This window comes from Malus sylvestris, chromosome 3 (genome assembly GCF_916048215.2).
Source record: "Malus sylvestris chromosome 3, drMalSylv7.2, whole genome shotgun sequence".
Classification (NCBI taxonomy): Eukaryota; Viridiplantae; Streptophyta; class Magnoliopsida; order Rosales; family Rosaceae; genus Malus; species Malus sylvestris.
Window position 1 is genome coordinate 4,241,227 of NC_062262.1, and position 16,423 is coordinate 4,257,649.

The 16,423-nt window shown below is 33.3% G+C and overlaps 2 protein-coding genes across 3 annotated transcripts; both read right to left on the minus strand.

Moving 5' to 3' along the window:
* Window positions 1–336: 336 nt before the first annotated feature.
* On the minus strand, window positions 337–10,596 carry LOC126615301 (putative disease resistance protein RGA3). The gene is made up of 5 exons (XM_050283116.1): window positions 10,428–10,596; window positions 7,481–7,667; window positions 3,164–4,122; window positions 749–1,457; window positions 337–623 (listed from the first exon to the last, which is right to left on the minus strand). Exons 2-5 carry the CDS (start codon window positions 7,653–7,655, stop codon window positions 571–573), a joined length of 1,896 nt encoding a protein of 631 aa, XP_050139073.1. The 5' UTR covers window positions 7,656–7,667; window positions 10,428–10,596; the 3' UTR covers window positions 337–570.
* Window positions 10,597–11,568: 972 nt separating this feature from the next.
* On the minus strand, window positions 11,569–12,363 carry LOC126616231 (uncharacterized). 2 transcript variants are annotated; one of them, XR_007621060.1, is made up of 2 exons: window positions 12,172–12,363; window positions 11,569–12,073 (listed from the first exon to the last, which is right to left on the minus strand). XR_007621060.1 is itself a non-coding variant. In XM_050284247.1 (2 exons), exons 1-2 carry the CDS (start codon window positions 12,268–12,270, stop codon window positions 11,751–11,753), a joined length of 426 nt encoding a protein of 141 aa, XP_050140204.1. In that variant the 5' UTR covers window positions 12,271–12,363; the 3' UTR covers window positions 11,569–11,750. The 2 variants fall into 2 exon arrangements, 1 of the variants encoding a protein (XP_050140204.1); XM_050284247.1 differs by having other exon boundaries at window positions 12,168–12,363.
* Between the last annotated feature and the right edge of the window lie 4,060 nt (window positions 12,364–16,423).

Genomic DNA, 16,423 nt, shown 5'->3' on the forward strand with positions numbered 1-16,423 from the left:
TGTGCTGACATCTTTGGTGCTTCCTTCCATTCAATTAGATCACCACACCTAGAAATATTTAATACTTTCAGTGCAGGAAATAAAGTAATCATCTCCTTACTTGTCGTGGCTACATTGTGGACATGATCATAACCGTAGAACTCAGCTCCAACACATTTCAAGTTAGCCATTCCGCTAATCTTAAGCTTCGTAAGATTGGGTAGATGACCGAGCGGTGGGACTCCTTCACATTTGTCGCATCCAAGTAATTGAATCTTCTTCAAGTTGTTGAGCAGTAATGACCTACTCATTATCCACGATGGAAACTTATCGCCCATGAAATTTTCAATACTTAAGCTCTCCAACTCAGAATGCGGTCGGAGGCTTTCCAGTACATCCCCCTCCTTATTGTTGTTGGTTATTAACCTATTTTTTGTCCATTGGAAGCTTAAATGGCATATTTTCCTCTTATCCTCCAACTTAGCTTTCTTTGCTTCTTCTCCGTTCTTTACGTGCTCCAAATTACAAACAATTAATTCACCTTTCAATTGTTTTAAGCTAGCCAACTCTTCAATTCGACGACCAATCTCATTACCCACCGAAAAGTAAGGTAATGTTCGAAGGCAAGTCAACCGCCTTATCCCCTGTGGAAATTTCGTACTCTTATCAAAATAAATATGCCTCAGGTTGATCAAGTTTTGCAGTTCTTTTGGAAACTCTTTAAGGGCACAATTTGTTGCTCTTAACGTCTGTAGGTTATAGAGCTTACCTATAGACGTGGGGAGTGCTTTGAATCTTGTTTCAGAAATGTCAAGATACCTCAAGTGTTTCAGCCTACCAATTGAAACTGGAAATTCTTCAATATTAGCATTACTTAAATTTAAGACACGTAAAGCTTTGAATTGTGGAAGAATGTTAGTAGGAACTTCACCATCGTTGAAAAACAGTGATCGCAATTTTCCATCACTTCTTTCCAGAATGTTTTCCAGTACAAAAGTAGAAACCCGAGCAACATGTTGAATCTCAAGTGAGCCTATGCCACATAAGTCTCCCGTCAAGATTTCAGATTTGGATATAAGTTTTGCCAAATCGTGCACAAGATCGTGCATCTTGCATTTGCTAACGATGCCATTGTCACTCATTGAAGCATCTTGAAATAAGGAGCTTTGCAGTAGAATATCAAAATATTCACTGCCTATTTCCTCCATATCTTTACCTTCATCAGGTGCAGGGTGGAGTAATCCTTGAGCCATCCAAAGTTGAACCAAGCTCTCTCTTTGAATTTCAAAATCTTTCTTGAACAATGAGCAATATGCAAAACATTGCTTCAATGATGGTGATTCTAAATTGTCAAAACTCAACTTCAAGACTAGCATAATTCTATTTTCTCCCTTTGGTAGGTTGCCCCATATTCTACTATCTTTAAACAACGACCATTCTTCAATACTTTTTTTAGTGTGCAAAATGCCTCCTAAAACCTGTTGATTGGATTAGTGAGTTTCGAAGGCGTTCTAAAATAATGTAGAAAAGAGGGACTCATATTAAATAAGAGGTTTTTGTTTACTTAATTTTGAATCCCTTGCCTAAAAGGACAAAATCTAATGTGATAACTACAATTCTTAATAGTTTGCAAAATGATATTAGATCCTGTTTCTTTGTGCTTGACCAAATTCCCAAAAACCCATTAAGTAGTTAAAAGTACGTTTTATTCTTGATTTGTTGGCGGAATTAATTTTATGTAGTTGCTGTCTTGTTCAAATCAATAAGTTGCTAATGCTGATTTTTCAATAAGAAAATGTTAGGAAAATCTCATATTTTATATACCATATAATGTTTCGGCGATATGTACATGTCATTCCAATTATTGCATTTGGTGAAGCTTTTTACACCCTCTAAAAAAACTAATCTATGTGCATTGTGCTTTCAAAATTCGATCCCAATTCAATCATTTTGCAATATTTTGCAATATTCTAGTGGATAGGGTGTTGGGTTTCCACTCATACATTCCAGATTCAAAACTTCTCTTCCCTTAAATTATTGTGATAGTTTGGTTCTTCCCATTAATAATAATAGGAGTAATTAGGTTTTCATCCTTATTTTTACTACTCTATTGATTAAAACCTTATTACTTTTCAATTTTTGATCAAGGTCCTTTGTATTAATAATATCATTAATTATTTCAATAATAAAATATTTTTTATTTATAAATATATTCATTTAATATTAAAAATGTTACAATTAGTATATTTATATTTATGGCTAAATTTTTTATCATATATTTTTATTTTTAGTTTGTACCCATTTTTAATTTGCAACCCTTTTTTAATTTGTACCAATTTTCCTTTCAATTTTAATTTGTACCCATATATTAATTTCTTTTTGTGCCCATATTTTTTAAAGTTTTATTTGTATTGTACCCATATTTTTTAATTTATTTGTACCCATTTTTATTTTTGCTAAATGTACCCATTTTGAAGAATGTACCCATGTTTTGATACAATAATTTTTTGGTTATTTTTTATGAATGTACCCATGTTTACACACACACACACAATAGTATATTTATATTTTAATATTTTTAATCCCACAAATTATGTTTTTTATTTAAAATCTCATTAATCTAAACAACTATAAATTTTAATTTTTAATTTAAAAAATATAGTAACGTACATAGAAATAAATTATCAATTAATTTTAGGGACTTGGATCAAAAATTGAAAACCAACAAAGTTTCAATCAAAGATTGTTCATAACTAGGGACCGCATCCAAAGTCTCCCATAATAATAATTAAAAAAAATCATATTGCAGATAATATAACTAAAGTTCGAAGGGATTGGATCAGTTTGTTTGCTACCAAATATCAATTAAATTGGAGACTATTTAGTCATCTATATGTATTGAACAATTTGACATTGTTGGTACCAAGTAAAACATTTATAATATCAAATAGCTAATATATACCATTTGAAATGAAATTTCGTAATGATGATCTTTAAATGGTGATTACGAAAGTAAATGGTTCCGATTATGAAATTTCGATGGTTAAAATACATTTGTCACTAGACCTTGTTCTAATTTATAAGGTGGTGCACCCCATGAGTTGAATGCAAGTATTATCTTAATTAATAAATGAAAACATGTAAAAAAAATAGGTGCAAACATATGATACGTAATCGTACGCACCTTTGCCACTAATGGAACACCACCACAATGTTTAGCAATCTTCATTCCAATTGTCTGGAACTCATGAGCTATATTAGCCCTGCTATTGGGGAAAGCTCTATCTTTCATGATGGACCAACATTCATCCACGGAAAGTTTTCCCAATTCACATCGTGGAAGTAGCTTTTCTGAGATTGATGCGACTTTGGCACTACGAGTAGTGACTATAATTTTGGATCCCCCAACAGAGTTAAGCTTAAAAAAACATTCCATCAAATTCTTCCATTTTTCAGAATCTTCGTTCCAAACGTCATCAAGTATGAGTAAATATCTTTTATTTTCCAACTCTTCATTGAGGAACTTAAGCAGAGCTTCCTGGTTATCTTTCAAAGAAGGGGCGTTTGCCGGTTTGAGTTGTTCTAACATCTTAAGTAGAATTAAATCGACATCAAAAGTGTTCGATACACAAACCCATATTCTCGTCTCGAAATGCTTGTGTATCAGATCCTCATTATAAACCGACTTGGCCAATGTTGTCTTTCCGAGGCCACCCATTCCCACGATGGCCATAACCGCAGGATTTTCTTGGTTGTACTTGGAGTCGGTCAAGGTTGTAACTATTTTTGTCACAACCTCTCCCCTTCCAACAGTTATTTCATCTCTGCCAATGAATGAGTTGGTTTGTCTGTCCCATCTATTTCCTCGAGGAGTTGCATCTTTATTCCTGGAAACTAGTCCAAGAAGAGATGCTTCACTCTTGAGATACACCAAGGATGCATTGATCTTCTTTATTTTATGCGCCATTTGAAGACGAAATGCAAGTGGATTGGAGAGTGAAAAGAAGTTAAGAACCTTTTTTTTCATATGGTTTTGGATTTCGACTTTACGCCGAGCAACTTCGTACTCGAACTCATCCAAGACATCCTCAGCATCATGAGCTACGTCTTTGAGTTTCTTCACCCAGTCCTCTATTGGCCCACCTGTTAAACAGAAAAGTATTTGAGAACGGTATTTAAAAATCTTGTAAATGTAATGTGAGATTATAAGAGTTGAAAATAAAGGGTATACGATAAATTTATAATTCTTTACAATCTAACAATTTCAAATCCCTTATTCTTCTCCTTATTAAGATCATCTCCAATGATGGCTTACAAACTAAAATTCCCCCTTCCCTCCCCCCCCCCCCCCCAAAACCCACTCCAACCCAAAACCTAAAAGGAAGGCAAATACCAGCCACAATTTAGCCCACAAAATAAAATGGGACCTACAGGTGAGAGTGAAAAGTGGGTTGTGAAGCCCACACCCTAAAAACCCAGACGATGAACGTGCGTCACGCGCCCAACAATTTCCAGCCGAGGCCCACCCCATGTGGGTTGTCAACCTTAGCGTGTCATGTACACTGTAGCCCAACGGCTACTTTTCTTCATCTAACGGCCAGTGTAATTGGACCGTTGGTTAATCCAATGGTCCACGTTCAAATATTTATTTTTTTTAGTTTTATATTTATATATTTATTGAATCCAACGACTTAGATTGAATATAATTCAATCTAACGGTAAAAAGATGATCTAACGGTCCAAATTTAAATCCAATTGCTAAAATAATTTAAAAAAATTATTTAACTTAAAATTCAACCAAAAACTCTATAAATACCAATGTATTTGTTCAAACATCCACACAAAACTCACTTTTCTCCTACAATTCTTCCAATTTTTCTTTCTACCATTTCTTCTCATTTCCAAAATTTTCAAGATGGCAAAAGAGCATGTTAGAGGTTGTAATTGGACCTTTGACGAAGATATTGCTTTGTGTTTGGCATGGATTTCTATTAGTGAAGATGGTGCCGTCGGCACGAATCAAAATAGAAAGGTTTTGTGAGGTAAAATCGTTGATAAGTTCCACAAAAACTCCAACGCCGGTTGAAGGGAAGTTGGTGGTGTTTATGATCGGTGGAAGATTATCAACAAAGCATGCACTTTGTGGAAGTGAAGCTTTGAGAGAGCCATAGTTGACATGCCTCGTGGAAGGGGTGCCTCAGAAATTATGAGTTTCTTTGTTGATATTTTCTTTGTCATGTACATAATAGTATTTTGCAACTAATTGTTTTTATGTATTTGTTGCATAGGGTGACAAAGCAATGGCAAACTACACCAAAAAATCAAGCTTTTAAGTTGCATCATGCTTGGAACATCCTCAAAGATTGTCCGAGGTAAGGAACCGATGTGAACCAACAATATAGAAGATTATTTCATAGTGAAACCCCACCCCCAAATGATGTCAATGAAGGTGTGAATTTTTCCGACAATGAAGGTGTCGAACAAATGAACCCAACTTCTTCTTTTGCAAGGCCCCTGGGTAGAGATAAGCAATAGAAAGCAAAGAGAAAAGGGAAGTCCCAAGATCCGATACGTGCACAATTTGCTAGCGAAATGGCAAGAATGAACGAAAACCAGTGCCGTCGGCAAGAAGAATCGGCCCAAATGCGTTTGGCCATGAAGGAAGAAAGGGATAGGGAGCAAGAAAGGTTCGAAATTAATTTGATGATGGAGGACCTTGACAAATACACTCCAAAGAGGAAGAAATACTTACGTGGTAAGCAAAATGACATTTTACGAAAGAATGCCACAAGGAGTATATTTCAAGATGATGATTCATCTCAAGACTATCACCCAAGTCCATCACCAAGTCAAGATGGTGGATATCATTATTAAGTTTATGTAGTTTATGAGTTTTCGATTGTATTAAGTTTATATGGTTTATTAATTGTTTTTTTTTTTTTAGTTTATGTGGTTTATTAATTGTCATTTGTATTAAGTTTATGTGGTTTATTAAATGTCGTTTGTATTAAGTTTATGTGGTTATCATGATTTTCATGTATTGATTTAGTGATTTTTCAAAATTTATCGGAATTTAAATATTTTTAGGTTAAAATATTCATAAAATTAATTTAGGATAGTCTACATAATTTTTTAAAAAAAAAGTTAATTTAAAAAAAATTAGCCTTAATTCATTCTTTGATAATCTCGGGCTAAAATTTTAGGCCAGAAGGGTTCGAGTAGAAAAGTTATTTCTCGGCTAAAACCTAGATTTTCTGGGCTAAATATTTTTAGGTCACCATTAGAGATGGTCTAAGCATTTATAAGATTACAAGGAGCAATACTATAAAATAAAAGCCAAAGAGCCAAAATGATCCCTGAGATTTGCATAACTTATCATTTTGGTCCCTAACATTTCAAATCGATAAAAGTGGTCCCTGAGATTATCCACCATCCATCATTTTCGTCTTTCAGTTAAAAACTCCGTTAAATGTCCCAGAGCTCTTGGCCGGAAGTTTGGGCAATTTTCAAAGCTTCGTAACTCAATCGTTTCTTAACCAAAATCGAACCATAATATATCAAAATGAAGATAGGAAAGTGTAGAATAAGATTATATCTATTTGGAAGCCCAATGGCTGCCGGAGATGGCCGTAAAATAGCCTCAAATTTGACTAGTCCGAGGGAAAACTGGAAAACTCGCCGAAAACTGGGTAAACTTTAAACGTTCATAACTTCTTCAATACTCAACGAAATCAAGTGATTCATAAACAAAAATCATACTTCTCGATAAGACGAAGAGAAGGGTACCTTTTTCGACGGCTAACTCGCCATGATTTGGCCAGAAAACGACTCGAAAGTGGCTGTCTTGGTCTCGAGTTAGCCACTTTCGAGCCGTTTTCCGGCCAAACGGCATTTAGCTGTCTAAAAAGGTACCATTCTCTTCGTCATGTCGAGAAATATGATTTTCGTTTTTAAATCACTTGATTCCTTGAGTATTGAAGAATTTATGAACGTTTAAAGTTTACCTAGTTTCCGGTGAGTTTTCCAGTTTTCTCTCGGACCAGTCAACTTTGAGGCTATTTTCCGGCTATCTCCGGCAGCCATTGGGCTTCCAAATAGTTATAATCTTATTCTACACTTTTCTATCTTCATTTTGATATATTATGGGTCGAATTTGGTTAAGAAACGATTGAGTTACGAAGCTTTGAAAATTGCCCAAACTTCCGGTCAAGAGTTTCGGGACACTTAACGGATTTTTTAACGGAATGACCAAAATGATGGATGATGGACAATCTTAGGGACCACTTTTATCGATTTGAAATGTTATGGACCAAAGTGATGAGTTATGCAAATCTTAAGGACCATTTTGACTATTTAGCCTAAAATAAATTTAAATAATCCTTTGTCTACAAGACAAAGAAACCTAGACAAAATCTAATCAAATCCCTAATTAAATCATATCTAACATACTTTCCTTTATATTTTCTAATTAACAACAAGAGAGTTCAGAAATATATACTACCTTGTGGTTGGTCGGCAACAGCAACCAAGAAACGCTCAATGTCGGTTAATGAGTTTCGAAGCTTTCTGAGTTGAGCTTTGAAACCCAATGCAAGACTGAATTCTTTCGAAGCAAGTGAAAGCACCTTGCTCAGTATTCCCTCCACACCAAAAGTAACCACAGCTTCAGCTGCCATTCCTTCAATTCCCTGTTCAGCTCAGCTCAGCTAATCAGAGTGTTTAAGTTTCTCTCTTCGATACAATATTACAAGTGCAATGGAGGATGATATGATGATAGATAACAGATACAATAGAGTGTTTAAATTTCTGTCTTATAACGTCTCTACCAAGTAAAACACGAATCTCCACCATGCAATGCATGACAATTTGAGAAAGTGGGATAAAAAGCTAATCCTCCTATCCTTTACTTTTTTGCTTTAATATAAAGGGACCGAAAGGCTAAAAAGAAAGTTAAAAGCAGTACTAACTGAAAAAAATTATTTTTTCTTTTAACTGAAAAAAAAAATTTCTTTCTCTCTTAAATAAAGAAGTTAATGTGTTTTTTCTTTTTTTCGTACAAGCGATTGCACGGGAGGAGTCTCTAACGCCATTATATCTCTTGCCAAGTTAAGTTGCGTTCGGATAGGAAAATCAGAATTTTTAATTTGGCTTACATCCAGTCCAACCGCTTGTTCGGATTGTTTACCTTGAAAATTTAGGAATTTGGAAAATTAAAAATTGTATGAAAACAAAACAACTTGGAAATTGAATTCATCAAATTGTGTACATTTCTAGGACACACAGGAGAGTAGTGATGGTTTTTTGAGAAATTAGAAGAAGAAAAGATGAAGAGTCAGAGCACATGACAATGCCCTAGCTTTGCCTTTTGGATATTTGATTGAGGCATGGATAGGTGCACAGATTCTTGTTAAGAACTAGAATGATACGATCTCAACTTTTCCTCGCATTAATATATAAGGAGTTTTTATTTTTTCAATTACAAGTGATATTAATACTCTAAACTAGAGCCAAGTGAGGGGAAAAAATTTTGAATTATGACTGCTATGGATTGAAGATGAATGACATATTCACAGGGCAATTCATCCATTACAATAAGAATTTTTTTTTGAAATGTCATATGAATTTATACATTGTTTTCAATTGTCATATGAACTATGTTGATGCACAAAACTGGAGGGGTCTTAGAACAACGTAAATCCTACCGTGAATCTGCAAGAAATGTAAATAACACAAGATGTATTGTGGTTCTCCCCAAGGTTTGGACTACGTCCACACTGATTATGTATTTATCTGAAGGAGAGAGAACTCTGAAAGCGAGAGCTTTGAGAGGGGGTGAGAGGACCTAGGAGGGTGAGAGTGAGGCCTTTGGAATTGGCCTCAAAAATGGCCTCTGTGGGTGAGAGTCAGGTCTCTCCAATTGTGAGGGTGAGGGGTCCTTTTATAGAATAAATACTCCTCACTTATTACATATTTGCCCATTCTTTTATTACATAATTACATTTAAGTCCTCCGAGTATTTATACGAGGCCCTAAATATAGTATAAACAAACTAAAATTTTAAGCATTTGTCATATGAACTAAAACTTAATGGAGTTAAGATGAGATAAAAATTAATGATTTTGAAAAATTGATATCACATATGCCTTAAGATTTTAGTTTATGTTGAAAATTTGAAAATAGTGCATATATTCACATAAGCCGGAGTTTAAATTACATTTAAAAAAAATACATTATAGTTTTTTCAATTTAAATCCACTCATATATATTTTTGCGAAATTTTATTTAGGGTGGTGTTGCTACACCTCATCAATTTTTACTTCTCAAACAACTTTGTTAACTTTTGACCTTTGATTTTCTTCAATTCATTTAATCTAACAACTGAAATTAAAAAGGATATGTGACAAGTAAAAAAGGATGTGTGGATAACACGTCCCTTTATTTAAACCATTATAATCTCTCTCTACACTCAGTTCACTCTCTACATCCATATATTAATTAAACTATCAATATCTATTTAAACCTAAATTTACTATCTAAATTACCTTCACTATGTAAAGGTATCTTTACACTCATTCAAAAAATTAAAATGTCAAAATCAAAGCAGACGTTCTCTCTTTCCAATCATATTTGTCTAATTTTCTTTCAATCCTTCTGTCCCTTTGCAAGAAGACATCATTCTTGTTGAGAATGAATCCTGTATGGATGGGAAGATGAATGTTGCATGTGCTTTTAAGAAGTTAAGCTACTTTTTATATAGCTGATTGGATTTCGAATGAAATCCCAACTTTCTTCGAGCCACACATACTTTATATCACTTCGATTGTATTGTTCACATATTTAGTTTGAAAATTTGTCGTCGATAGGAAATCTTGTTGAGATAAAGACCTTTCATGAAATGAATCACAGTGTTTTAAATTCCTCTCTTTGATACACTAATGGCACGTTTACGTAAGGGTAATCGGAATCGGGAAACGGAATTAAATTCCGATTACGAAATCCTCCGATGTTTACCAAATTTAAGGGAATTAGAGTTTAGTGGGTCACATACAAATTTTGGAATCCAATTCCGAAATTTGGAGGAATTAGACTCCTAACAATTAGATGGTATTTGAATTCGGAGGATTGAGGGGTGAGGAATCCATTTTTCTTACCCATTGTGCCCTCGCATAAAAGTTGAAATTCCAAATAAACCCAAGCTCTCGTCCCCAGTGTTATCCCTCTCCTTCTCCCTCACCAAACAACAGCAAACCCAAAACCAATTTAAAGAAAAATCTGAACAGAATCGACAGCTCATACAAATGAAAAGGATTGAGAGGAACTCACTCAACATGAAAGTATTCTAAACGAAAAAAATGGGAAATTGATTCGGAAGCTGGCATCAAAATTCGAGGAAACCCATGTACTTGGATAATTCCAATGATGGATGATCAGATGAGAGAAGCACGTACCTCAATCAAACAAAATCGAGGGTAGCGGTCGGATTGAGGAAGATCGAATGGAATCGAGGACGCAATAAACAAAGACCTCTTCTTCCTCTGAGTCTCCAAGTCGCCCTTTCTTCTGTCTCTCTCTTACTTTCCTTTTTCTTTTTCTGTTTTCCTATTTTTCAATACTATGTAGCACACTTTTAAATTTGTGTCGAGGCAAGTATACAACATATGCACATCCAATAACTTTATATGAACATAATTTATTTATGTAAGGGCAATATAGTAATCAAATTAGTTTTCGTTCCGATTCAACTGGATAAGTAAACAACTTATATAGACTCAACATCATTCCTACTCCGATTCCAGACAGTTTTAGTAAACAACTTCAACAGGAATCTGATTCTGATTCCACCTCATTTCAATTCCTTCTCAATCCAATTCCTCTCAATCTGATTACGGATTAGTAAACGCGACATAAGTGCAATGGAAAATGATGTGATCACAGATACAATACAGTGTTTAAATTCTCTCTCATAACGTGGAAAGCTTGGTGCATCTAGAGAGTAGATTCCTATCAGAGAAATAATTGAGGATAGATTGGAGAAGATTCCGATCAGAAACAAATAATTGAGGACAGATTTACTTTAGACGTGGATGGTGAAAAGAAGTGGGTAAAGCTAATGATGATGAAGACCGTAGCAGGCAAAGGGGAGTGCAAGTGGTGACTGATAAGAAAGACATGATCTCTACCAAAAAAAAGAAGGAAGGCAGAAAAAGTTAAAAGTAATCAACAGTTTTTTATCTCCCATCCTTTACTATTTTTGCTTTAATATAAGAGCAAGTCCAACCATGGACATTGCTCGGGGGACAGGGGAGAGGAAAGGGCCCGAGGCCCTGTGAAGTTGCTCCAGCGTTGAAGGAGCCCGAGCGGAGGTGAGGCTCGAGCTTCGGGCCTGTGAAGAGCTGACAGTGCAAGCCCTCGAGTGGGTGTGACGCCAGGCTGACGCCAGCCCTGTCGGTTAAAATCGACAGAAAATATATAAATAATGAATAAATAAAAGCATTATTGTCGGATAAAACCGTCAGAAAATATATTAATAATAAAAAAATATACTGATACATGCTTTTATTAATAAATATATTAAGATTGCAAGTGCAGTTGGCAAACCACTCTCAAAACGCATGCTTTTATTTCATGCATATTCAGGACGAATACAAAATGTATGCTTCTTCGTCCAGCTATGATTCCTAGACCTGAATTTGCTTTGATTTTATGAATACATTAGTCTTAGAACAAGAATCGTTGAAGCCATAGTGGCTTTGTACCATAGTGGCTTTGTATCAGTGTAACCTCAGTATGTTAGTTATGCAGAGCTCGGGGACTGCATGTAGACGGCTAGGGCCACGGAAGAGAAAGCACCGCCCACGGCCTAGCCACGGTGACGGCGCCGCAGAAGAAAAAGGCAAATCCCGGGGACTGGATGTAGACGGATAGGGCCACGGAAGAGAAAGCACCGCCCACGGCCTAGCCACGGTGGCTGCTTTGCAAAAGAAGAAAGCAGATCCCGGGGACTGGATGTAGACGGCTAGGGCTTTGTCCGGCGGGAGTGTGAAGTTGTTTAAGAGAAATATGCAGAGCTCGGGGACTTGATCGAACGCCTCCCCTGCACACATTAGAACCATATGTTAGAATGATAAGCTGCGCCACTGAAGAAGAAATTGGAAAGAAAAAAAAAGAAGGAAAATAGGGAAATCTAACGACGAAGGTGTTCATGTCGAGAATCCAGTGGAAGGTGTCGATCTGGGAGAAGGAAGAGATGTCCATTGGGAAGCTGCGATTCAAGAAGAGGACTCCGAACATTTTCTTGATTCTGTTGTGATGAAAGAGGACTCCGGACAGTAAATGAGGAGAGAAGAGTAGGAGAAGGAAATGAGGGAAGGAAGTGGGAAGGGATAGGGGTTTTATTTTGGAAATTTTTTAGGGTTCTTTAGACCCTTGAAATTCTTATTTTCCAAACAAAAACCCACCTAATATTAAATATGAAAATAAAACCCAAATTTCAAATAGAGTACCATGTAGACAAATATGTAACCAATTATTATCACATATTTACAACTTATGCCACAAAACCCTAATTATGTCAATAAATATTATTACTCACCCTAATTATGATTAGTAATTAACCCCATATGGAAAAGTTCACCTTTCTTGTATGCTAAATATTAGGAATATATATATATATATATATATATATATATTAATTTAGCCATGTTCATAAACAATTATGGGCAAATTTTTCATATGAAAAAAAAAAATCCTTTGTACAATCAGTTATTTTGCATCAAATAATATTGTTGGATAAAAAACAATAAAGAACCAATTAATATTCTTTTATGTTGTAGGTAAATTATTTTACCTAGATTATTACATACATTAGGCATTTTTTGTTTGTTATCATATATGCTTGTTAAAAATAATTTATCTATATTTATATGTAAAATATAAGTAAATTAATTTTGAATCAAATAGCATTTATTTTGTAGGTAAATTAAAATAGTAGTTCCATTATTTTGGTAAAGTTAAACAGTGCCTAAATTATTTCGTAAAAATTAAACCAAGACAAATTATCTCTACTAAAATAAAACAGTAGATATTCGACAAAAAATAAATAAAAATAAAACAGTAGATACATTATTTTCTTTTAGGATTAAACAATAGGTAAATTATATTGTAGGTACATTATGTTTGTAATATAAAAAAAAGAAATTGAAATTTATAAACAAAAAGTAGTAGATATATTATTTTTTAATCAAATTTCCTTTATTTGTAGGTGAATTATTTTCATGCATTATTATATATATTGGGCACATTTTACTACTAATATATATGTGTGCAATAATTTACCTATATTATTATATAAAATATAGATAAATTTATTTTGAAATCAAATAACATTTTTTATTTTATAAGTAAATTATTTTACATGTATCATTACATATACAGGGCAAATTTATTACTAATACACATGTCCAAATAATTTACCTATATTTTTTAAATATAGCTAAATTATTTTATAGTGCCCTTTCATATTTTCATTTGGTAAGAAAATGACAAGATTAAATTAAAATTGTCTAATTTTATGCAAATTTGAAAAACAATTACGAAGGAAAGTATAACATTATTAGTTCTTTTTTTCCTTAACATACAATTTGTTATGACATATTATTATTTTAAACATTAATGCATTTTTTCCCATTAATCTCTCCTTTCAAATTTGCATAGATTTAAATGTTTACATTAAAACGGTAATTAGGGGTATTTTAGGCATCTGCAAAATGTAAAATGTGTAAAGGCAAACAAAATTAATGAATTTGCTTATGTGGAGCCTAGTCATTGGGTTTTATTCAGATAAAAAGACTATGTCGGGTTTTATGTAAAGAAACTTGAGTTTCAGGGGCTAAAGTCATATTTTCAGAATTTTTTATTACTGTCGGTTAAAACCGCCAGAAACATTTTTTAAAATAAAAACTGACACAAAATTTTCATTACTGTCGGTTATAACCGACAGAAAACAAATGGAGGCACAAATCCCCCCAAAATTTTAAATTCCCCCCGCCACCCCCAAAATTTTAAATTCCCTCTTCCAAAATTTTAAATTCCCCTCCAAAATTTTGTTACGATTTAAAAAAATAAGATAATAATTTTTTGGTTTAATAAATAAATAATTTGTATTTAAATAGCATACGTTTTTAAAAATTAAAAAAATAACTGTTTGGTTTAATAGATAATAACCCATGTAAAATATGCGTTAAAGAAACAAAAAGATAATTGTACAATGAAAATGTCATCACACAAACTAAATATTGTCTAATCAATACTTGAAAAACATAAATAAAAATTTAGCACAAATTATTTTTCCCACTTCAAAATTTAGGCAAATTTGACGGAGATATGCATTCTACGATATTAGTTTCCATGATCTAACCGTCAAACTTGTTTGTAGATACTACAAGATCGCATACTTAAACAAATCGCAAAAAAAAAAAACATTAAGAGATTAGCACAAATTAACTCTAAGTGTTTGTTTAATCTACAGTTTTAACGCGATATGTATTCTACGAAACTTTTTTCAACGATCCAACCGTCAAACTTATTTGTACACACTCTGAGATTCCGTACGTAAAAAATCTTAAAAAACAAACATTCAGAGATTATGTAACGGAACAAAAGTTTTCGACGGTTATAAACGAAAAATCACAATTTAACGGTTATTTTAGCTCTGATTTTAATGATTTTTTACAGCTACAATCCTCAACCCTATAAGAATGCAATAAATAAATTTGATCTTCAATTTAAAATATTTACACTAGTGGATGCCATAAAATCTTATTTTATACTTAATGGAAGTATAATATTAACTCTAAGTGTTTGTGTAATCTACCGTTTTGACGCGATATACATTATACGAAACTTTTTTTAACGATCCAACCGTTAAACTTTTTTGTACACACTCCGAGATTGCATACGTAAAAAATCGTAAAAAACAAACATTCAGAGATTACATAACGGAACAAAAGTTTTCGATGGTTATAAACGAAAAATCACAATTTAACGGTTATTTTAGCTCCAATTTTAATGATTTTTTACAACTATACTCCTCAATCCTATAAGAATGCAATGAATAGATTTGATCTTCAATTTAAAATATTTACACTAGAGGTACCACAAAATCTTATTTTATACTTAATGAAAATATAATATTAACTCTAAGTGTTGGTTTAATCTACCGTTTTGATGTGATACACATTCTACGAAACGTTTTTCAACGATCCAACCGTCAAACTTGTTTGTACACACTCCAAGATCGCATATGTAAAAAATCGTAAAAAACAAATAGAACAAAAGTTTTCGATGGTGACAAACGAAAAATCACAAGTTAACGGTTATTTTAACTCCAATTTTAATGATTTTTTGCAGCTACACACTTCGATCATATAAGAATGCAATGAATGAATTCGATCTTCAATTTAAAATATTTACACTAGTGGATAAATCTTATTTTATATTTAATGGAAGCACAACATTAACTCTTAAGTGTTTGTTAAATCTATCAATTTGATAGGATATGCATTCTATGAAGTTAGTTTCAACGATCCAACCGTCAAAAAAAAAAACATTAAGAGATTATTCTAGCGGCCGTCCAAAATTTTGTTTTGTTCGTATCGGTTATATTCGAAAGGGCCATGAGTGAAAAAAATCAGACATGATAGAGTCCACCAGATGTTCATGTGTGTTTATGTGCAAGACAATGTGCTTTGTGACGCATTGAAAAAAATTGTTTGAATTTATTTGTATCTTGTTGCTTGCCTGTGGGGGAGCATAATCTTTATTACAAAAATGATAGAGCTTCAGATTGTAGTTTGTTGTTATTATTATCTCATAAAATTTATGGCTAGTGGGAATCGGGTTCATTAGACTATAGGGTCATGAGTGAATTTTTGTTTTTTAAATATGTGTTTATTTATTTATTTTTAATCAACATAACATTTTAAAATAATAAAATTTTCATTTTTGTTAGCTATAACCTTGAATACTAAAATAATAACAGCCAAAAAGTAAAATAATAAAATAGTCAATTTATGTCGGTTATAACCACCACCATTAACTTAAAAACCGTCAGAATCTGTCAAAAATATTTTTTTTTTAAATTTCTTTTTGATATCCGTCACTAAATATCCGCCAGGAATTTATGTCGGATATAACCGACAGAATTTTTCTAATATCCGCCACTAATTAAATAATGTGTCGGATATAATTTATCCGACATGATTTTTCTAATATCCGCCACCTAAAGCTAATATTGTAGTAGTGTTATTTGTTTGTATTATTTATTTGTTACCTACTTTGATTATAATTATTTCTTCTCCCCCATTGTGTAGCTAATTCAAGCATAAGCTTGGTATGGTGCCAAAACCAAAAGCAAAAATAAATCATTCAACCGGTGGGAATGTTG